The following is a 21,952-nucleotide window of genomic DNA, read 5'->3' on the forward strand; positions in this document are numbered from 1 at the left end:
CCCCTCGGATCAGAGGACCCCAAAAGGGATGGGGGGTGGGGCTCAGGGGTGGGGCTGTCAGCTGAGCTCCAAGGTTGATTGACAGCTGGCTCCGCGGGCCTGGAATGAGCCGGTGCATGGGATCAGCTTGGACACAAGGGACAGCCGGCCATCATCAGGAGCCCCCATGTGCCAATGCAGAAGGGGGCACCTACCTGGCTCCATTGTGGCCCCCACTGTCCCCTGGCTTCAACCTTTCAAGGATGCTGGGGGGAGGGGGGCCCAGTGACAATCCTTGCCCCACCCCCCAGCTTTCGGCTCTAAAAGAGATCTGAGGCCGGACGCTGCTCTCAGAGCCTCAGTTTTGCCCTCTGCAGAATGGGGGCGCTCCTACCCTGCTCTCGGGTCAAGGGGACCTGGTGTAGGGTGCAGAGGAAGCACAGTGGTTCCTTTTCTGTCCCCCAGAGCATTCAAAGGTTTTCCTAGAGTTATGGCAACCACCGCTCTGGATCAGGGGACGATGGTATGCGCTGGATAAATAGCATCTCACTTAATCCCGGTCACTCTGGAGATGGTATCAGCGTTATTCCCATTTGGAAGATCAACAGGTGAAGTGGTGAAGGGCAGGGCCAGAATTTGAACCCAGGACTTGTTCTAAGAACTTGAAAATGACCACAACGTTATCCTCACGCTAGTCTTAAATGGCGGGCGCCATTATCACCTGTATGGTATAGATGAGGAAACTGAGGCACAGAGAGGTTTAGGAAACGGCTCAATGTCACACAGCACCGATCCAGGATTGTTTAGCTTCCCCAGGGCTCTGGCCCTACCTTCCAGGTCCATTCTTGGCTGCTCCCCAACTCCAGGATAGGCCTGGAGGGGGCTAAGGGACCACGCCTGTAGCTCTGGGGCTGCTAAGTTCCAGAGAACAGGCATCTGAGCATTTCTCACAGAACGTCTGATTCACTCAGTGCCAAGGATTGTAAGAGAAAATTAATTAAGAGTACCCCTGGCACATGCCAGTAATCCCAGGGGCTTGGAGGCTGAGGCAGGAGGATCACAAGGTGGAGGCCAGCCTCGGCAATTTAGCAAGGTCCCAGGGAACTTAACGAGATCCTGTCTCTCAATTAGGGAGATGGATGATCAGAGAGGTCACTGGGCTAGTAAGCTGCACAGCATCCAGGAGCTGGGCCTCTCTGAATCCCCAAAGGCCACATCCTTAACCCTTGGGTCCTCTCTCCTCCCTACACAGGAGGGCAGTGGGCCACTGACAGGGGTCAGGGCATTGGGAAGGGGACTTCCAGGGTCCCCAAGTTACCTTCCATGCAGTGCGCAGGACCTGGGGCCACACCCCTGCCAGAGCCCATCTCCAGGGGGCATGGCAGTCCCCAACCAGGTGGGAGGTGGCTCAGGCTTGGCCATCTGTGCTCTAGGTCTGTGCCCCTCTGCCCTCCCTCTGCCACTGGCTATAGCAAGGATATGACCTCAAAACTGGGTCACCTACAGAATGACTTAATTTTCCAATAGTGGCTTCCTGGAGCACTGAGAAGATCCCATCCACAGTCCTCCCCACCGTGACAGCCTCTGGCCTCCCCAACCTCACCTCCTAATGCTCCCCTCTTCCCCGGCTCCACTCCTGCCTGCTGGCACTCCAATGGCTGTTCTACACACCCTACCCCAGGGCCTTTGCACTGGCTCTTGCTCTGCCTAGAATACTGTTCCCAGCCTGTACAAAGTGCTTCTCTCACTTCCTTCAGGAATTTATGGCGGGGGGCCTCCTCTTCAGCTTTTCTGGGGGCGGGGAAGGGCAGGGGAAAGGACATTGAAGATTGAACTCATGGATTTCCCTATTTGGTGGGAGCTCAGAGTGGTCGCTCGGCTGGTAAGCTGCACAGCATCTCACTAGCTGCTTTTTTTGGACTTTTTCTAAAACACACTGATTTATCTGTCCTCTGGGATGTCAGGGGCAGGCAGGGACTGGGCTGGGCTTCCGTCTGTCGACTCCGGGGCTGGCTGGACACGGGTCACTGTCCAACAAATCTTTTTTGAATTCATTTGCCATTTATGGGTTGGGAGAAGGGGGATCAAAGAGACGCAAGTGATTCAAGGCCAGGGCTTCGGAAGCGGCGGAACCCGGGCCTCCCTGGCTCCAGGCCCCTGCTGGGTGGCCAACTGTTCACTCAGGCCCTGGGGACAAGGACATCTTTGTGACAGGGAAGTCAGAAAAGGCCTCCCATCCTAGAGGCGGGAAAGTGGATGCTCGGGGCGGGGCTTCCTGGCCCAGTCTGTGCGCGGACCTGCTGGGATTGGCCAGCCTGGGGATGGGCCTGCCTCTGATTGGCTAAGACCCAGCCAATCAGACCACAATCCCTCCAGCCCCAGGGGGCGGGCACCACTCAGAAGCCCAGTGATTGGTCAGCAATGGGTGTGGGATCTAAGCCTGTCTCTGATTGGCCCAGCCCCAGCCAATCAGGCCACAATCCCTCCAGCCCCAGGGGGCGGGCACCACTCAGAAGCCCAGTGATTGGTCAGCAGTGGGATCCAAGCTGGGCCAATGAGGGCCAGCCCAGCAACTTTTGCTGGAACTGTCAGAAAACAGGCTCTTTCCTTAGAGTTGGTTGACCTTAAGCTTGAAGGTCAAGAAGAGTCTGTCTGGAAATGAAGCCCAGAGTCCTAATGATGCTAATTGAGCACCTGGATCCCACTGCACCTGAAGCTGCTTTTTTTGTACTTCAAAAAAAAAAAAAAAAAAAAGAGCCTTTGGGCTGATGTCAACGGAAGCAGGTGTCAACTCAGGAGGTTCTGGGACCTGGGGAGGACAGGAGGGTGAGGGCTGCAGCGGAGAGGATCAAGTAAATCATCAAAGACGGGTTAGAGAGTTCAAGAAAGGAGAGAGAGGTCACCTGATAGAGACAAGTCACCTACTATCCCGTGCCTCAGTTTCCCTAGCTGTAAAATGGGGGAGAATAATAACGGTACGCCATTTACGGTACTCTCTTGAGGATTTAAATGAGAAAAAATGCACACACACAAAAAGCACTTAGAACAGAGCCCCAAAGCCGAAAAAAGTCACACAATGTCACTCTTCTTACCCCTGCTGCTGGGGGGTGGTGGGGCTGAGTCTGGGCACAGGGCTGACCTCTGAGGACCCCTTACCAGGGTGGGGAGTGGGAGAAAGAGTTTCTGGGTCCTTCCGAGCAGGGAAGGGGGCGTGGTGCTATTAAAGTCATCTAAGTGGTCCTCCCTGACCCTCAGTCTCCTCTTCTGCCCTCTGGGACCACAGCCCTTAAAGCCATTGTGCCGCTGTGTCCAGAGCATGCAGGTGGCGGGGGTGGGTGAAGGAGGACAGATGGGACGGGGTGACCGCAGGGCACCGAGTACCGAGTGATCTGGGGCCGGGGAAGTTAGGCGAAGTCGCCCAGAGATGAGTGGATGGACGGACAGACAGACAAGAGCACCCGAGCGCTGCCCCACGGCCACTCCCCAGGAATGTGGCGACTGTGCCCCACCCTCCTGCCACCCAGCCAGCGCTCGGGGACATCTCCTTTACCACCACCCCCCTCAACACTCTGCCAAGTCCCTGGGCCTCTGGGAGTGGCAGTCCCAAGGGCTGGTCACCCTGGTCCCCAGGCTTGGTGGCAGCCCCTGCGACCTGCGTGTGCAGCCCCCTGGCCCCGCCCACCTCACCTACCGGCCTCTCCAGGGGTCTCCCGGCTCAGCCCGCACAGCATGTCCCCTTCTGTCCCCAGCCGCTGCCCACCAAGTCCCCTGGAGCCACCGGGCGGGGCCTCCTCCTTCCCAGGGAGGGACAGGGAGGGGACCTCGGCTCCCACTGGCTGGGCCCCGAGTCCACCCACTGCCAAGGGCGGCTCCCTGCTTAAAGGGGACACAGCTGTCATCAGGGCTGGCTCTGGGATGGGGTCCTCAGTCCCCCCCGGGCTGAGTCTGGACAAGGGGTCTCTGCGCTGAGACCCTCGGGAACAGTGCGGCTCCAACACGCCCTGGCACTCTGGCCAGTGCGTCCCCTCCCCGGGCCTCAGTTTTTCCACCTGGAAAATGGGCACAGCGAGGCCCAAACTTGATGATTGCTTTTATTTCATAAAATACCCCGTTGCACAAAACCTGCACAGAAACCCCACGAGTCGGGTCAACTCTCTGAAGGTGGCACCATGTGGGGACGTGTCCCTGCAGGTCTCAGTTTAGAAATCCTTGTGCTGGAGCCCAGAGGGTCCGGCCTCCTCCCGCGGAGCCTCAGTTTCCCCCTGGTCAGCCCCCCCCCCCGCCCCCCACCTCCCCACACGCTTATTTGAAGATCAAATGAGCTGGTGACCGAGCTGCCCGCCTCTGGGCTTGACGGGCAGGCACAGCTGGTCACAGGCTCTGGCCACAGCTGGCAGGCTGCCCCTTCCCTCCCCCCCCCGCCCCCAGCTGGGCCTCAGTCCTGCCCGCTCCTGGCTTAAGGCGGACCAGGCAGATCCCAACGGGCACCCAGGGCCTCCTTCTGCACCCATCTGTGACAGGCGGAAGCCAGCTGCAGCCACTTCTTCTGTCCCCCTTCTCACCAAGCCAGGGCCAGACTCTCTGAAGAGAAGGTCAGGGTAAAAGTGGCCCTGAACGGTGGGAGTCAACAACCTGGGCAACCGTACAGTGCACCCAACTGGACAGGTGATGTTCCATGGGTAATAGAAGACGGCTGCCGGGTTGCGAGAGGCTGAGGGCTGCTTCTGGAATTTAGCTCAACATTTCTGGCTACCCCTGTTGTTCCAACCCCCGATGGTACTTTTTTTGATCTGGGTTCAAAATCTGTCTGTAGGCCCAAGTCTCTCCTGTGTGGCCCGCATCCCAAGATGCCTTAATGTTTGGGTGACAGGGTCCAGGAGCCAGGCCAGGTCCCCTTGACCAGCAGAGAAACCAAAGATCAAAAAAAAAAAAAAGATGCTTAGTGGGGGGCAGTGGAGCACCCCTGTCATCCCAGAAGCTTGGGAGGCTGAGGCAGGAGGATCGCAAGTTGGAGGCCAGCCCTAAGCAGCTCGGTGAGACCCTGTCTCTAAATAAATTATAAAACAGGCTGAGGATGGGGCTCGGTGGTTAAGTCCCAGCCCCGTCCCCTTCCTCAGCCCCTTCGTGGAGGGACAGAGCACCCCACAGGCCTTAGAGGACCAGCTGCCCTTTCACTTAAGAAAACATTTGCTTTCGGTGCAGATGCATTTAAATGAGCAATTACAGATGGGCGGGCGGAAGCTTTGCCTCGCTCCGGTCTCTCTCGCTGCAGCCTTGGAATTTACTTTTGTGCATGAGAAGCCTCTGAAAGGTCACCCGTGGATTACGGGAGAGCTCTCAGGCGCCGCCGCTTGCTTCTCTGTGGGCCTGCTGTGCGGGGGGCCCTGGGGGACCGAGGCGCCAGGAGCCAGGTAGGAAAACAGGATCCGCGCTCCGCTCTCTGCCCCCATCTGCCCACTGAGCTCCTTTGTATTGGATTTGACCCAAGCCAATGGCCAGAAGCAACAGTTGGTCCCTTTGGAACGAGGCGGAGTTCCAATAAACAATTGGGCCCAGAGAGGTTGAACGGCTTGCCCAAGGTGGCCCAGCAAGTAAGGATGGAGCCAGGGGGCTGGGTGTCCCCTGTTGCTGTTCCTGGGGACCCTCAGAAGACTGGGGAAGGTGCGCCATGCGTCGTTTGGTATTTGCTCTGAGCCTCCCCCCACCCCCTGGAGGGTACAGTCGTGCAGGGGGCCTCTCTGAACCTCAGGTTCTTCCTCTGAAATGTAAGTTGTCCGTTCCCAAAGCTTTTTGTTGAGGTGGTGGTTGTTGTTCTGGGTTTTTTCAAACTCCTCTGAGAACTCTAGGCAAGGCACGTGCCGGTGTTCAGCCGGAACATGGTTTGGCTCCATCTCCCTGGTCACTCCAAAAAATATTTATTGAGCACTTACTATACCTGCCAGGAACTAAGCTGGATCAGAGGTTTCCGTGGGGAATAGTTACAGTGGCGCACACCTGTTTATCCCCGCAGCTCAGGAGGCTGAGGCAGGAGGATCGCGAGTTCCAAGCCAGCCTTAGCAAAAGCGAGGCCCTGAGCAACTCAGTGAGACCCTGTCTCTAAATAAAAGGCAAAATAGGGCTGGGGACAGGGCTCCGTGGTCGAGGGCCCCTGGGTTCCATCTGCAGTACAAAAGAGAGACCGAGAACCCTGAAGTCCTACACCAAGGTGTAATGTCCGGCGGCGAAGGACCATACGGGGATCCCAAGGAGCCCAGCTCAGAACCCACCAGGGAGCTCTGGGCAGAGGGTCCCACCCAGGTGGAGATGCAGGGCGGAGGGACCTGCCGTGTTCTCGGCAGAGAACGGTAGTCGGACATGGTGATGGAGATAAAAAAAAAACATTCTGGAACATTCTAGAACATTCCGGAACATTCTAGAACATTCCGGAACATTCTGGAATGTCCCTCATCTCCATCACCATGTCCAACTACCATTCTCTGCCAAGAGGCCCCTGAGGTCAAGCCGGGCTGTGCCTGGCGGAGTGACCTTGGGTGCATGAGTGGCCTGGGGAGAAGTGGGACCTGCTGTCTCTGCTTCAGGTCCCGCCAGCCAGTCTGGGGCGGCTTCACCTCTGTCCCCAACGGGAACGCCAAGGGGCCCCAGCTGCCTGCACACCCTCCCTGACGAGTGTATCCTGCAGACGGGGCTCATGGGCTCAGCCAGGGGAAAGGACCTTGCCCAAGGTCATTGCTCGGGGACCCCAGGCACCCCAGTTGTGTGGCTGTCCCCGTGTGCTGGCGACGCGCCCCGCCTGGCCCGCCCACCTGCCCAGCACATCTGCTTATGAGTCACCGACTCCTCGGCCAAGACACGGAAATGTGGGCGCCCGAGAGTCAAGGTCGGCTCAAGGGCAGCGAGCCCAGGGACAGGGCTGGGGGGGGAGCAGCCAGAGGCTTCCTGCCCTGGGACACAGGAGGGAAACCGAGGCAGGGTCCCCGGGGAGGGGAATGGCCGTCTCGCCCAAGGTGACCCAGCTCAGGGGCAGCAGGAATGGGGATCCTGGTCAAAGCCAGAGGGGTACACCGGTTGGGGACACAACAGAGGGGTCCCCGCTCTCAGCAGGAGATGCTGGGTAAACGGGTCGCTGAGGAAGGCCCCACCCCAGGTGACATGTTGGAGCTTGGAGCTCAGACACTATGGCTCCTTCCAAGGTGTGCGACCTTGAAAAAGTCAACTGCCCTCTGGGCCTCGGTCTCCTGGGTGCCTTGAGGGCAACGCAGGCTCCGTGTGAGAGTGAGGAGGTCCATTCGAAGGAAGGTGCTGAGTCCTTGAATGTTCCAGAATGTTCCGGAATGTTCCGGAATATTCTGGAATGTTTCAGAATCTTCTAGAATGTTCCGGAATGTTCCAGAATGTTCTTTACTCCGTCACCATGTCCGACTACCGTTCTCTGCCGAGAACACGGCAGGTCCCGCTGCCCTGCATCTCCACCTGGGTGGGACACTCTGCCCGGAGCTCCCTGGTGGGTTCTGAGCTGGGCTCCTTGGGATCCCCGTATGGTCCTTCTCCATCCATTGTGCGCATGCAGCAAGTGCTCCATAAATGCTCAGGATGAGTTTACCCCTGGCAGGGCAAGGACAGGGATTTTTACCCGTCTTGTTCCATGTTGGGTCCCAAGGACTTAGAACAGTACCTGGCACATAGCAGGTGCTCAGTAAAGACTTGTGGAATGGGGGCACGGGCACCGTTTATTCTCCTGCCTCAGGGTCCACGAATCCCACATGCCCTGCAGCCCTGGTCCCCCGCCTGGACCCCAGCCCTGGCCTCTCCCTGCAGCCCCATCCGTGGTCTGCAGACCAGAGCCAAAGCCTATTCCGACACTCAAAGCTGCCCTCCGTCCTCTCTTGCTGCAGAACCCTCTATGACTCCCACTGCCCTCAGGACAGAGCCCACCGTCTATGCCCTCTGGGTGGCCGCCTCCTCTCCCCAGGCCCTTCATGCTCACCCAAGTTCTCACAGTCCCCTGGGGCAGCTCTCCCAAGCCTCCAGGCATGTGCACAAACCACGCCCCACCATCTTTTTTTAAATCTTACAAACTCCTACTCATCCTTCAAGACCCCACTCCCGAAGCCCTTGCTCACTTCTCTCAAGAAAAACCAAAGCTTCTCTTCTTTGGACCCTCCCAGAGTTTGGGGACATCTCGCAAGGCCACGTGGCCTAGGATCTCCTGAGTGCTTTTCCTCTGGGATTTTATCTCTGCACGTGGACAAGTCCCTCCCTTGCAGTCCCCCAGGAGAGTGGGGAGACGTCAGGCGGGAGCCTCCGTCTGTTAGCTGTGTGTCCTTGGGCAAGTTACTTAACCTCTCTGTGCCTCCATTTCCTCCAGCACCATCAGGACAAGGGTGGCCCTGACTTCACGGGGTGTGTTGGGGAAGGAGCGAGTGATCGCACTGCCTGGCGCACGGTGGCACTGAGCTGTGTGTGCCACTGTCATTCCCGCTAATGGCCCAGAGTATTCTTAGTTCTGAGCCCAAGGCACAAGGGATGGTGAATCCACCTCCCCCACCCTTACCCCGTCACAGGGGCAGCCATGGCAGATCCTCGTGGCCGCAGGTGGGGCTGGGGTCCCACAGCCTGGGGAGGCTCCCCTCCGCCCTGCTCCTCTGAGGACCTGGACTCCTGCCCAGGGAGGTGGCACCAGGCTGGAGCCCCGCAGAGACTCATGCTGCCCACAGCCAAGGGCAGCGCTGGCTCCCGGCCCCGGTCCCCAATCTCCAGGCACACGCACACCGGCACACCCGCGGGGGCCACCCCAACCCCAACCCAGGCGCGAGGCGACCTCAGATCCTGAGTGGGGGTAGGGGGGAGCCACGGGTGACATGCCCCGGGAACGGGGTGGGGGACCCAGACAGAGACCAGGAAGGGACTGGGGAAGCGCTAGGAGGGGACAGAAGAGGGGACAGAGGAGGGGACAGATAGAGCAAAGAGGGACCCAGCTGGAGAGAGAGGAGGAGGAGCAGGGAGGCGACCCGGGAGGACCCCAGGTGACAGAGGGGACAGAGGAAAGGGGGAGGGAGAGAGAGAGAGAGAGAGAGAGAGAGAGAGAGAGAGAGAGAGAGAGAGAGAGGGAGGAGAGGACACCCAGAGCGAGTTGGAGAGACTTAGACAAAGAGATGGAGACGGAGAGAATGGATCTGAGACAGACGGACAGACGGACAGACAGAAGGACAGACAGAAGGACAGACAGAGGGACAGAGAAGGGACCGAGACGGAAAAGGGAGAGACCCAGAGCCCCCCCCAAAGGGCCACAACAGAACCCCAAAAAAGCATCAAGAGAGAGAGATCGGGCAGAGCAGGGGGTGACTGGGCGCAGGGAGGGGACCCGGGTGTCCCCCTGGCGTCCCCAGCCTCTCTTCTCCATCCAGACGCACCGCGCGCCCTGGTTCTCTGTCCCCTCTCGGCCCATCCCGCGCTCCCCACACGGTACCTTTGAGCCTCCGCCTCACCACGCCCAGTCGCCACTTGAGTGACACCGCCAGCATCGTGTCCCTCCTCCGGTCCAGGACGGGACGCAGCCTGTCCCCGGGCCTCCCGGGCCGCCCTGAGCCCCGCGCGCCTCTGCGCGCCCCGGAGCCGCCTGCGCTCAATGGAGAGGCTGCGCGGCTCCCCGCTCCTCCCTCCCCGAGTTGCTAAAATAGCTAATCCTCCCCGGAGCCAGCCGCCGTGGTGGCATTGGTGGCGACAAGGCCCTTCCTCCACCGCGATCCGGGACAAGCGAGAGCCCGGCTCCCACAAGTTCAGAAATGGCCAACCCCCACGGGTCCCCTGTTCCCCAGGCCTCCTTCCCGCCAAAAGTGCTGCCAGGTTCCACCCCCATCTTTTTTGCTGAAATCTACCAATCCCTGTCCTCTGTCCCCTGGGAGGGCTGTTGATGCCCCCAGGCCCTGGCCCTTGTGGAAGTGGGTCCACAATATCTCATTGTACTGTACTTACTCTTCCCGTGATGACAGAAGATGCCCCTGTGACAAATTGAGGTGAGGTGGATGGCATGGGGATGGTGACATTGAGCTAGGGTAGCCTTAGGCTACTATTGACTTTCTGGCTTGGACACTAACACTCCAACACCCCGAGCGTTGATCTCATAACCCAGGCAGGCTAAGTGACGAACGAGGAGGTAGTATATACAGGGTGGATCCGCTGGACAAAGAGAGGAATCCGATCCTGAGCTGGATGGAGCAGGATAGCTCCAGATTTTATCCTACCCCAATCCGAACAGTGTGCAGTTGAAAACTCACATGAGTCATTTCTAGAATTTTCCATAGAATTGCAGGTTGATGTTGACCACAAGTAACTGACACGGTGGAAAGCAAAACCACAGAGGAAGTGGGGGGTGGGGGTGGGGACTGCTAGAAAGCATTTCATACTAGCTTGAGATGGTCTATCTGACCCCCAAGCCTGGAGCCAAAGATGTCCAGTGGGTAGCTCTTGGCTGGGCATCTAATGGGGTGACCAATGTAAAAGGGCATGCATCCGTGTCCCAGGTATTCAGCAAGAGTTCAGTTGACCTGTCAAGCCTTCCTTCCCGCCTCACACCCAGTAAACCTCCACTCTGACCTCCTAGTGTGGCACACACAGCCAGAATCTGGAGCAGGAGGTCTAGCCAAGGATAAACCTGCTGTCACTCGATGCCCCCTTTGGTGAGAAGACTGAGAGCAACTCAGCGAGACCCTTGTCTCTAAATATTTTGAAAAGGGCTGGGGATGTGACTCAGTGGTTCAGCACCCTGGTACCCAAAAGAAAAAGGGAAGAGAGAAAAATTCAATGCTGCTGCTGATGTCATGTCGGCACCTGGAGCCCACCGTGCCTGAAGTCCACATATTCCTTTTTCATCAACTAAAGCCAATACATTTCCTTCTTGGTTTCAGCCAGTTCGTTGGGTTTTTGGTATGGGATCCCAAAAGAGTCCTGAACTCATCCAGTGTCTTTCTCGTCTCAGAGTCCCCGATGGCAGGACACAGCCAAGGTGGGTGAGGGGGGGTGCAGGGGTCAGCAAAGACACCATGAATCAATGAATGAACGAATGAGAAACAGAGCAATCTGCTTCCCAATTCTGCCTTCAGCAGAGCCCCATCTCCCCCCAGATCTCTCCTTCCGTCAAAAGAGGCCACAGTTGGATAATGAATTCCTCGTGGGCTCAGAGGCCGGGACTGAGCAATTTAGCTGGCAGATGCTTCGGGGAGCAGAGTCAGCACTGGGGGCGGGGATGCTGCGAGTTCCGGGTTCCAGCCATCTCAAGCCTGCCGGTTACCTGAGCTGCACCTGCAAGCCCACCCCGCCTCCCCCCCCCCAAGAATTTTCCAGGGTTCCTTCAGCAAAAGTCGTAGCCCCAGGGTGACTGAGGGGACAGGGAGGGGACCCGTGAAGGAAGCTCATGAAAGGTTTTGCAAAGGACTGGGGCAGAGGAGGAGCCACAAGGCTGTGGAGTCTGACCCTCTTTATAGCACTCTCATTTCCTGGATCCCAGGATCCAGAGACGTCTATCTTGTTGCCTAAGGTCACACAGCCTCTGGAGTGTCCAAGCCAGGATTGTAACACAGGAGTGTGTGGTCTCCCCTTTAAAAAACGAGTTGCACAAAGCCCAGGAGATGGGTTCAAAGGAGGGAAAAAGATCACAGGGATCCGGGCTAGCCTTGGCCTCAGCCTTACAAAGCCCCAGAGGCCCTGCGTTGCTGCCACCCCCACCTGCTTCCAGAAACAAATTAGCATCTCATCAGAGATGCCTTTAATCTCCCAGGCTTTTCCTTCCCCATGGGCCAAGCAGTGACATTTCTGCCACCCAGCTCCGCTGATCTAAATAAGACCTAGGCCTCAGAGACTGGCTCTGCCATGTATAAAGGTGGGTGGGTGGGGGGAGACCCTTGCCATCACCTCCCCAGGCCGGGAGAGGGAGAGATGTGCTCCTGCATTCATTCAACACATCTCTGTGTGCCAGGCCTGGAAATCAGGCCTTCACGATGCTGATGATGTACAAACGGGGAGAAGAGAACATAAATGACAAATCTAATATGTAAGCAAGTGATGCAACATGTTCGAAGGTAAAAACTTGGGGGCCGGGCGCCGTGGTGCATGCCTGTAATCCCGGTGGCTTGGGAGGCTGAGGCAGGAGGATCACAAGTTGGAGGCCAGCCTCAATAATTTAGCAAGACCTTGTCTCAGAATACATTAAAAGGGCTGGGGGTGTGGTTCAGTAGTTAAGCATCCTTGGGTTCAATCCCAGGTACCAGAAAATTGTTTTCAAGTCATTGAAAATGTGGAGATAGAAAGGGGAGTGGGTCCTCAAAGGCTTCCGTGAGAAGGTGACGTTTTGAAAGACAGGCTTAGAAGAGGGAGGGGGCAGAGTTGTGGGGGAGGGCATGCAGGCCTCCAGGGGACTCTGGCTTGTCACTGCTGTCCTGGGGGCAGAGGAGGGAGGTGGTCTGACCTCTGATTCAACACTCTCCCCGCTCAGCTGCTGATGGGAGAAAGGACGGAGGTGAGGGACAGAGGGAGACAGGGAGGAGCCACTGCGCACGCGCAGGGAAGCTGGGTGGAATGAGGTGTGTCCTTGAGGATGGGCCATCAGCGGGGCAGCTGCTCCTTCCTCCAGGTTAGCAGCAGCAGGTCCAGGGTCAAACAGGTTGGACCTCAGCTTGTCTCAGCGATACTGTAGAAGACGATGATTGATAATTCAGCGCCGCAGTTTGGATCTGGAGGGTTCCCCATAGACTCATTAGACTTTGGGTCTTTGATAGACACTCCATTAGTGGCTTGGTCCTCGTACCGTGGTACTATTACAAGGTAGTGGAACCTTTAAGAGGTGGGGCCTAATGGGAGGAAGTGAGGTCATGGGAGGGTGCCCTTGACAGGGTATAACAGAAACTGCCCTGTCCCCACACTCTTTTCACTTCCCAGTACCCTTTAAGGGGTGGGGCTTAGCTACAGGAAGTGAGGTCACTGGGGGCGTGCCTTGACAGGTATAACTGAACCGGCCTTGTCCCTATCTTCTTTTTACCTCCCAGTACCCTCTAAGAGGTGCGGCTTACTGACAGGAAGTGAGGTCACCAGGGGGCGTGCCCTTGACAGATATAATAGGACCCGCCTTGTCCTGCTCTCTTTTGACTTCCCAGTACCCTTTAAGGGGTGGGGCTTAGATACAGGAAGTGAGGTCACTGGGGGGTGTGCCCTTGACAGGTTGAACTGAAGCTGTCTTGTCCCTGCCTTCTTTTCACTTCCCAGTACCCTCTAAGAGGTGGGGCTTAGTGGCAGGAAGTGAGGTCACTGGGGGCGTGTCCTTGACAGGTATAACAGGACCCGCCCTGTCCTGCCCTCTTTTCACTTCCCAGTACCCTTTAAGGGGTGGGGCTTAGCTACAGGAAGTGATGTCACTGGGGGCGTGTCCTTGACAGGTATAACAGGACCCGCTGTGCCTCGCCCTCCGCTCACTCCCCAGTAGCAGCGCAGTACGCGTTGCGGCTTTTCTCGTGCATGGCGGGCTGCCTTGCCACACGCCCGGAGCGAAACAGGGCCAGTTGAACACAGCCTGCAACCTTTGAAACCATGGGTCCAATCACACCTTTCCTGTTCTTAAGTTAATGACCTAAGGTGTTTTGTCACAGCGAGGGACGCGCTCACACACACACACCCCATCATTAGGATGCCCTGTGGGGACAGAGGTGATCAAAATGTCCTGCAAACTGGGCATGTGTCACCAAGAGGGGAACCACTTTTGGGGCCATTTCCTCTCCCAGGCACAGAACTTGAGAACTCTACAGGTTTGTCATCCCAGGTGCTGTGATAGGCGAAGGTGATGTCACCTGGATTCTCATCAGGACCATCTGAAGAGCTTTAAAAAAAAAAAAAAAAAACTAACAACTAGTGCTGAAGCTGGACGTGGGACCTGGGCGCCAGGGTGGGGAGCTGCGGCCTCACTGCTGCCCTGTCATGAAGATGGGGATGGTGACGATCAGAGAGGGAAAGCAGGTGCTCCAACATCACACAGCATCCAGCACAGAGGAGGTATCTCCAACACACCCCTCCCTCCATCTCTCCACTCACCCCCTGCTCTCCACCCAAGGAACGAGAGCCAGAAAGAGCCCTCAAGGGGATGGCGGGGCTGAACCCTGCCATCTGGTGCCTCGAAGATGCTTCTGAGCCAAGAGCAAAAAAAATACCGCCACATGTTTTTGGTGTGGGCCAGGGCGGCTGGCCGACAGGTGCCCACACAGGGCCACCTGCCAGGAAACAGGTGGCAGGCCTCTGCAGAGCAATAATGAGGCGCGAATTCCTGGGCAGGCACTGGTTACAGGAGGCAGGTTACATGGGGGGGCACCTGGGTGGAGGTAATGTCCCCTCCTGCCACCGGAGCAGCAGCGTGGCCAGGGCTCCCCCCTTGGGCCACTCCATGGCAGCGTGGACCACGCTGATTCCTCTTGATGAGTCCCAGGGAGGGGATGGTCACCAAGGAGGTGGAGGACCCCAACGCTGGGCTGCTTGGCCACCCATCAAGTGGGTGTAGGTAGCGTTGCTCGGTCCCCCGGGGCTGCACCCGGTCCAGGGGCTCACACAAGGGCTCCGCGACTGGAAACCAGCTCAAGATTCCGTGTGAGGCCTTTTGCTTTTGGAGCCTCGGTTTCCTCATCTGGAACCTGAGACTAAAATGACTAATGTTGATTCTGGCTTTGCAGTCTGAGTGTTGGCAGCCCTTTTATGCACGTGAGTCCTTGAGGTGGGGACGTGATCATCTGTCTCTAGGTCACAGATGTGGAGACCAAGGTGCCAGGAGCCGGGTGAAGGGCTGAGGTCCCGTGGCTCTGGAGGGAGGAGGGGTGGGTGAACCGAGCAGCCTGGCTCTGAACCCGTCCTGGTGCCCGCCCGCCGTGCTGAACACAGATGCGGCTCTTGTGCGGGCGCCAACGTGTGGGCGTCGTGATTACAGAAAACACAGCATAATGGAACAGCAAAGGGACACAGCCTGCCCACGCCTGCCACCTCGGAATGCCACAATCGGGGGCCTCCGCGCCTTCTGAGGGAATCTGGCTGCGGACTCAGGGGTTGGGAAAGGGGCATGTTGATCAGACGTGGGAGTCAGTGTCACACGCTGGCCCCTGGTTGGTCCTTCGGCACCTGCCAGGGAGACCCCAATTCGTGAAACGGGGTAAGAATCGAGGTGAGGAGCCGGGTGCAGTGGCACGTGCCTAGGATCCCAGCGGCTCAGGAGGCTGAGGCAGGAGGATCGCAAATGGGAGGCCAGCCTCGTCAACTTAGGGAGGCCCTAAGCATCTCAGTGAGACCCTGCCTCTAAAATATAAAAAGGATCGGGGACGTGGTTCAGGGGTAAAGCAGCCCTGGGTTTAGTCCCGGGTTCAAACAACACCAAAGTGGAGCTGGGGCTGTCCCCACTCATGTGTCACCAGCAAAACGGCCCCATCCTGCAGGACATTTCACCCCCAGACTCCCCACAGCGGGGCCTGAGGTCACGTAGCTTGCTAGCGGCACAGTGGGGCCAGGAGTCACAGGGGGCAGACATTCAAAAGTGACCCCCAGAGATGGCCCCGCCTGTGGCTCCAGATGCAGAAAGGGACAATCACGTCCCCAAAGGGCACCTTCTGGCTTCTTCCGATGGCCTGCCCTGGCTGCGAGATGGCATGTGTCCATTCGATTTTTTTCAGGGTGAACAGTTTGAACAAAGTCCCCGGGCACTGGCCATCTAACAGACCCACTGCAGTGTAGGAATCCGAGTCCAGGGCACTAGGCTTCCAGATGGGATCTCAGAGTCACATGTCACAGGGGACTGGGGACAGCCCAGGAGGGCACACCAGGGAGTCCAGATGGTGGATTCGGAGCTGCAGGGCATCACAGTCACGGGTCCGCGCCACCCTGGGGTCCAGCCGCCGGCCGTTAGAACGGCAGAATTACAGGCAGCAGCCAGTGCAAAGGTCCTGGGGCAGGTGCATGCCTGGTGCGGGGTGAGGACCACCGAGGACCCAAGCCACAGGTCATCAGATTCAAGAGGGGGGCAGAGCAGGGGATCGGCCTCCTTGGACCCCAGACCAACAGTGTGAGCCGTTGGTTTTTCTCACCGCCCAGACCCCTCTCCATGACTCCTGACCTCTCCACACCACCCATATCCCCTTCCCAGGGCTTCTGGCAAAGGTCCACCATGTGACCTGGATGAGACCTGCCCACTCTGGGCCTCAGGCTCCCTATTATCAAATAACGGGGTTGGCCTTTTCAAGGACTTTTCGGGTCCAAACGGGCCCATTTGTGAAAGGATCACTCCACTCTCCCACCCTACAATCCTCTATGGCTCCCCAGGACCTCAGCTGAGTGAATGAATGAATGAATGAGTGAGTGGGAGAACGGGGCCAGGCCAGCCACACAGCGTGCGCTTGCTCTTCGCTCTCAGCCCTGTCCCCAAGGCCACGGGAGACAAAATGAGTCCCAAGCACTAAGGGGAAAATTTTTTTAAAACGTCCCCAAGGAATAGGTGGGCAGGCTCCCAAGATGAATCCCGGCCACAAGTCTTTCCGAGTCCCCGGCCACTGCGGCGTGGACGGGTTCCAGCTGGACGAAGCGGCCATCCGTCATGGCTGCACTTTATATGAAGCCATTAAATGCCAAGGACCGTCCCCAGGGATCCTGCGTGCCTCTGGGCTTCCGTGACCCGTGGGATCCCAGGGGACCTGTCCGGCTGGGAGTCAGGGGACACAGGAAGGTTCAGGCAGGGGCTGGCGCTCCAGAGAGAGAGAAGACGTGGGGTCAGAGTGCGGTGGACACACACACACACACACACACACACACACACACACACACACCCTCCCGCCTTTGCACACCCACTCGGAACACATTCTACGAGGGCAGAGGGAGGATGACCAGCGTCATCCATGTGTAATAAAACGCAGGTTGAAATAAGGGGTCGGAAGGGAAAGAAGTGGGGTGCGAAGAGTGTGGGGGGGGCAGAGGCCTCTCTGGGTCAAATCTTCTGGAAAAAAGAAGGAAACGAGGGTTCAGCCTGGAGGATCTGTGAGCCAGGCAGCTAACGCAGGCAGTGCAAAGGTCCTGGGGCAGGTCCGTGCCTGGTGTGTGGTGAGGCCCAGCCAGGAAGCCAGCGTGGCTGGAGGCGAGTGAGCTAGGGGGTGGCAGGAGGTGTCAGGTCAAGCGAGGACCACGGAAGGCTGTGGGGCACAGGAAAGGACGGATCTGACTTGGGTTTCGAATAAGAGCCCTGCGAAGGTCGGCGCCGGGATGCACACGCCTGTGATCTCAGCGACTCGGGAGGCTGAGGCAGGAGGATGGCAAGTTGGAGGCCAGCCTCAGCCAAAGCGAGGCCTTAAGCAACTCAGGGAGACCCTGTCTCTAAATAAAATGCAAAATAGGGCTGGGGACGGGGCTCAGGGGTCGAGTGACCCTGAGTTCAATCCCCGGTACCACCCCCCCACACCCCTACACCCCCCAAAAGAAAAAGAAACAGAGTTATCACAAAATCAAAGGGCCTGGGGGCCGTGAAAGCAACTGGTAATTGGACTGTGCTCCAGGGATTTCACATTTGTTTAAAGTCCCGTCTGGACCAAGTGTCATCCTGCGCAAAGCCCACACCATTCTGTGCGATGGATTTGGCTACAATTCGATTCAATTCAGAGGCTGGGGGTGGAGGTCAGGGGTAGAGGCCGTGTTGAGCAGGCACGAGGCTCCGGGCTCCGTCCCAGCACCTCCCAACACACACACACACACACACACACACACACACAGACACACACACAAATCAAGAAAAATCAAATTCAACTTAGAGCCATTAGGAACTTCAGCAAATGACCTTAGTTGCTGAGGCTGGCTTTGAACTCGCGATCCTCCTGCCTCAGCCTCCCGAGGGGCTGGGATGACAGACGTGCCCCATGGCACTCGCTGGCTGAGGATGGGATTTGAACCCAGGCTGCCTGGCTCCACAGCTCACGTGAGCCCAGGTGTCCCTAACTGACCTCAGATCCGCTAACTTGCGATCCTCCTGCCTCAGCCTCCTTCACTCAGGATTGACTGATAAAGGGACCGACTTTTCTCCCAAGTGCTGTGGCTCTGTTGAGGCCACTGTCCAAGCCAAGGGCATGTCAAATACGACTGTCCCCAGCTCGCCAACTCTGACAGCCATGAGCAGCAAGCAGGTTCTGGCCTGAGCCTCGTGGAGGCCACTTGTTGATGAATCGACTTCAAAGTCACTTCTGAGATTTTCTTTCGTGTTTTTAGGGTTTTTTTCCCCATTTTCTTCTGCTTTCTTACAGTCCGTTGGGTGGAGATCAGCTCTTTCCTAATTAAAATCTGTGATGGAGATTTGCTTCATCCATCAGGCTGATTGTAGCTGACTTTGTGCACAACTTCAATACTTCACTCCCGGCGGATTCCCCTGCTGGGCTATTATTTCTGCCAACTCCCATTCTCCTTGGACAGATTTTTTTTTTTTTCCCCGCACAACTTCGTGTTGGCATGGAGACCTGATTCTCTCGTCAATTTTTAGATCGATGGCTATTTTTACCGTGCACGGTTTTAGCCAATGTCAGTTTTATTTCGTGTCGATTACTCCGACTAGCAGTGGGGAGGGGGGGAATTGGATCAGAGACAAATTGGCCCGTGTTTATTTCTTAGGAAATCTGGGACACAGGGACACATGTCCCTGAGTCTGGAAAAAGAAGACAAAGGAGGAAAGATTCAGAGAAAGAGAGAAGGCGACAGGGAGACCAAGAGAGGCACGCACGACGTGGTTTGTCCCTAGCAGCTCGGGAGGCTGAGGCAGGAGGATCGCGAGGTGGAGGCCGGCCAAAGCGAGGCCCTAAGCAACTCAGGGAGACCCTGTCTCTCAATAAAATGCAAAATAGGGCTGGGGACGGGGCTCAGGGGTGAATGTCCCTGAGTTCAATCCCTGGTACCAAAAAAGAAAAGTTGGTCCTCAATGTGGCAGTATTAAAGGTTGGAGCCTCTAAGAGGTGGGGCTTCATGGACAATTTACTTGGGTCATTGTGACTCTCTGGCCTGTTCTGCACCCTCTCACACCACTGTGACGCCATCTGCATGAGGCCCTCACCAGAGCCCCGCAGGTGTTAGCACCAGGTTCTTTGATCTCTAAGACATGGAGCCAAATAGACCTCTTTTCTTTACAAAGCACCCAGCCTCGGGTATTTTGTTACGGCAACGGAAAGCAGACTAAGACAACGTGTGAGATGAAGGTTTAGCTCGGGGCTGCTCAGCAGAGTCAAAAAGCAGTGTCTACCTACTGGTCCCCGTGTCCTAGTCTTTGTCTAGATTGTCCCACCTTCGGGCCATTGCCTAAGCCATCAGCCCAGCGTTTCTGTCAACTTCAAGGGCCTCTGCGTGAGGAGATAAGTTGCTGGACTGTGATGCTTTGGATGTTGAATGTCCCCCTAAAGCCTGTGTGTTGAGGTTTGGCCCAGGGGGATGCTGTTACCTAGGAGGTATGGCCTGAGGGGACAGCCTTAGGTCGCTAGGGGCATGTCTTTGAAATGGACTGTGGGACCCCAGACTCCTCTTCTTTTTTTCTTCCTGGTTGGTGAAGTGACTGGCTTTGCTCCATGTATCCTCTCCATGACATGCTGCCTCATAGACAGTGACCCCCAAACCATGGGCCACTCCGTCTTGGGTCACAACAGCCAAAACCATGAGCCAGAAGAAACAAACCTTTTCTCTTACAAAGTAAAGTACCTCAGGGATTTTGTTACAGCAACTGGAAGCTGACTGATACGGACGTGCAGGCCCCACGTCAAACTAAAAGTCCTTTCCAGACGGGAGGGATTCGGGGGATGTCGGTGGTTGGTCCCCAAATGCCAACCACCACCACCCAGGGCACAGGTTTGGTGGGGATGCCACCATGAAAGTGAGACAGCCACAGCTCTGGCCTCACGCCAACCTGCACCCAGAGCAGAGGCCAAGGTGGCTTCCCTCCCTGAGGCTCGGGTTCTAGAACATTCCTCTGGGCTTAGCTCTGAGCTGAACACTAGGAGTGCAGGGAGCCCTCCTCAGATGTCAGCTTCTCCAGGATGCCACCGAGCAGAAGCAGCTGGCACCCTGTGTCCCTTCACGCCATGGCTTTGCTGGGGGCCAGAATGAGCAGTGGGCTGAGCCTGTCCAGCGCATGCTTGATGGTCTCTCTCCTCTGTCCCTAATTACTGTGGTTCTCGTGTCATTCAATGTCACCCTGGGACACAGTGGTTGGGGGCTAAATTACCACCTGCCAGGGCTCAATCAGGCTGCTGGCTCCAACGTGGGACTTCCGGCAGCACGCAGGGGCTGTGTCCCTGCCAGCTGGGGGGACCCTGCAGGGTGGGGGCTGGGGCACCCAGGGCAGAGGCCAGTCACGCCCAAGAAGCTTCCCTTCCTCTCCCGCTGTGGACGCCGTGAGGCCCCGCCTCCTTGAAGTAGGAAAGAGACAGTCACAGGTCATTGAGTGTCCTCGCCCTGTGGAATAAATAACTCTGCTTCATTTTGCGTCCACTCAGACAGGCTGGAGTGTCCAGTTGTTCGGCCAAACCCAAGCCCAGATGTGACGGGGAAGGGATTTATTTAGATGCAGTTACATTTTTCAATCGGTGGAGGTGGAGTTCAGTAGATTCCGTTCACGAATGTGGGTGGGCCTTACCCAATCAGTGGACGGTGTTCAGAGCAAAGACTAAAGTTCATTAAAGAAGGAAGAACCACTTTCAGTACTGCAATGCAGAGACCTGGCAGGAGCCTGCCGGGCCTGCCCTGGAGATTTCTGACCATGAGCGCCAGAATCACGTGAGCCTGGTCCTTAAAATTAATTTCAATGGGAGATGAAGATAGACACACAGACACAGGAAATAGACACATAGATATGATAGGCAGCTGTGATAGAAAGACAGACAGACAGGAGATAGACCCATATAACAGACATGATAGGTAAGTAGATTGACTGGTGGACGGATTCTGTTTCTCTGGAGGACTCTTGATACAGCCCTTCCTGAAGCCAAGACGGTTTCTTTCTTGCTCGGGCCAGTTGAAGTGGGGTTTCTGTCACTTCTAACCAAGTGCTGCCAGCCTGTTACCTGCCTCCCCAGAAAGGGATGGGGAGGAATGGATGGCTGTGGCTCGCATGATAGGGTTTGGGCTGGCTTCTGTCTTGGGATCTGGTGTTTGCAAGCTTGGAAATAGACAGGAGGAGAGGAGAGACTCAGGGAGAGGAGAGAGATGCCAACCAGGGGAACAGGAAACCATGTCACTTCTCATCTCTCAGGGACTCTTCCGAGTCTCAGGGCATGAGCACCCCACAGCTTCACCAAAATATCAGCTTCCTGGCAGGTGTCCCGCTGTGGCTTGCAGTTGTATCTCCCCGAAGGAGAGACGAGAGGCAATTGGAGCATCTTTCCATACACCCACTGGCCACCTGGACTGGCTCCTTTGTGAAGCAACTGCTCAAGTCTGTGGCTCAATGTTTCTATTGAGTTGCCTTTTTCTTGTTGATTTGTAGGTGCTCTTTATATATTGTGGGTACAAGACCTTCATGGACAGCCTATGCTAAATCAGAGGTCACCCACAGGACTTGTTTACACTGGGATGGATCTGAAGGGATCTTTGGCCCAAGTCACAAAGTCCTTCAGGGTTGGATGTTTTAGCAATATCTGACCCTCACACATAGATTGCGGGAAAGATTCAAGCATAGACCTGGCGGGAGCCTGCCTGGCCTGCCCTGGAGATTTCTGACCATGAGTGCTAGAATCACACTAGAGTAAGAAGGCATAAGGTCAGGGGAAAGGAGGAAGGGAAGGCTAGTAAATATTTGACATGGTCAAGACCCAAGCCAGAGCTGGGTGTGGTGGCCCACACCTGCAATCCCAGGAGCTCGGGAGGCTGAGGCAGGAGGATTGTGAGTTCAAAGCCAGCCTCAGCCACTTAGCAAGGCCCTAAGCAACTCAGCAAGATCCTGTCTCTAAATAAA

At 56.7% G+C, this 21,952-nt stretch overlaps 1 protein-coding gene across 5 annotated transcripts in view; it reads right to left on the reverse strand.

Moving 5' to 3' along the window:
• Grip2 (glutamate receptor interacting protein 2) overlaps nucleotides 1-21,952 on the reverse strand; it is a 66,500-nt gene that overhangs the window by 32,890 nt on the left and 11,658 nt on the right. For 2 of the 5 annotated variants that reach the window (XM_078033398.1, XM_078033397.1), the window contains exon 1: nucleotides 3,671-3,736. The exons of 1 other annotated variant lie outside the window; for it this stretch is intronic. In XM_078033398.1, coding sequence (XP_077889524.1) covers nucleotides 3,671-3,710 — 40 coding nt within the window. In that variant the 5' untranslated portion in view covers nucleotides 3,711-3,736. Of the gene's footprint in view, nucleotides 1-3,670; nucleotides 3,738-9,445; nucleotides 9,570-21,952 lie in introns of those variants that run through there. 2 more of the 5 variants (XM_078033400.1, XM_078033401.1) reach the window with 2 other exon arrangements.

Source organism: Ictidomys tridecemlineatus, chromosome 16 (assembly GCF_052094955.1).
Source record: "Ictidomys tridecemlineatus isolate mIctTri1 chromosome 16, mIctTri1.hap1, whole genome shotgun sequence".
NCBI classification, from domain to species: Eukaryota; Metazoa; Chordata; class Mammalia; order Rodentia; family Sciuridae; genus Ictidomys; species Ictidomys tridecemlineatus.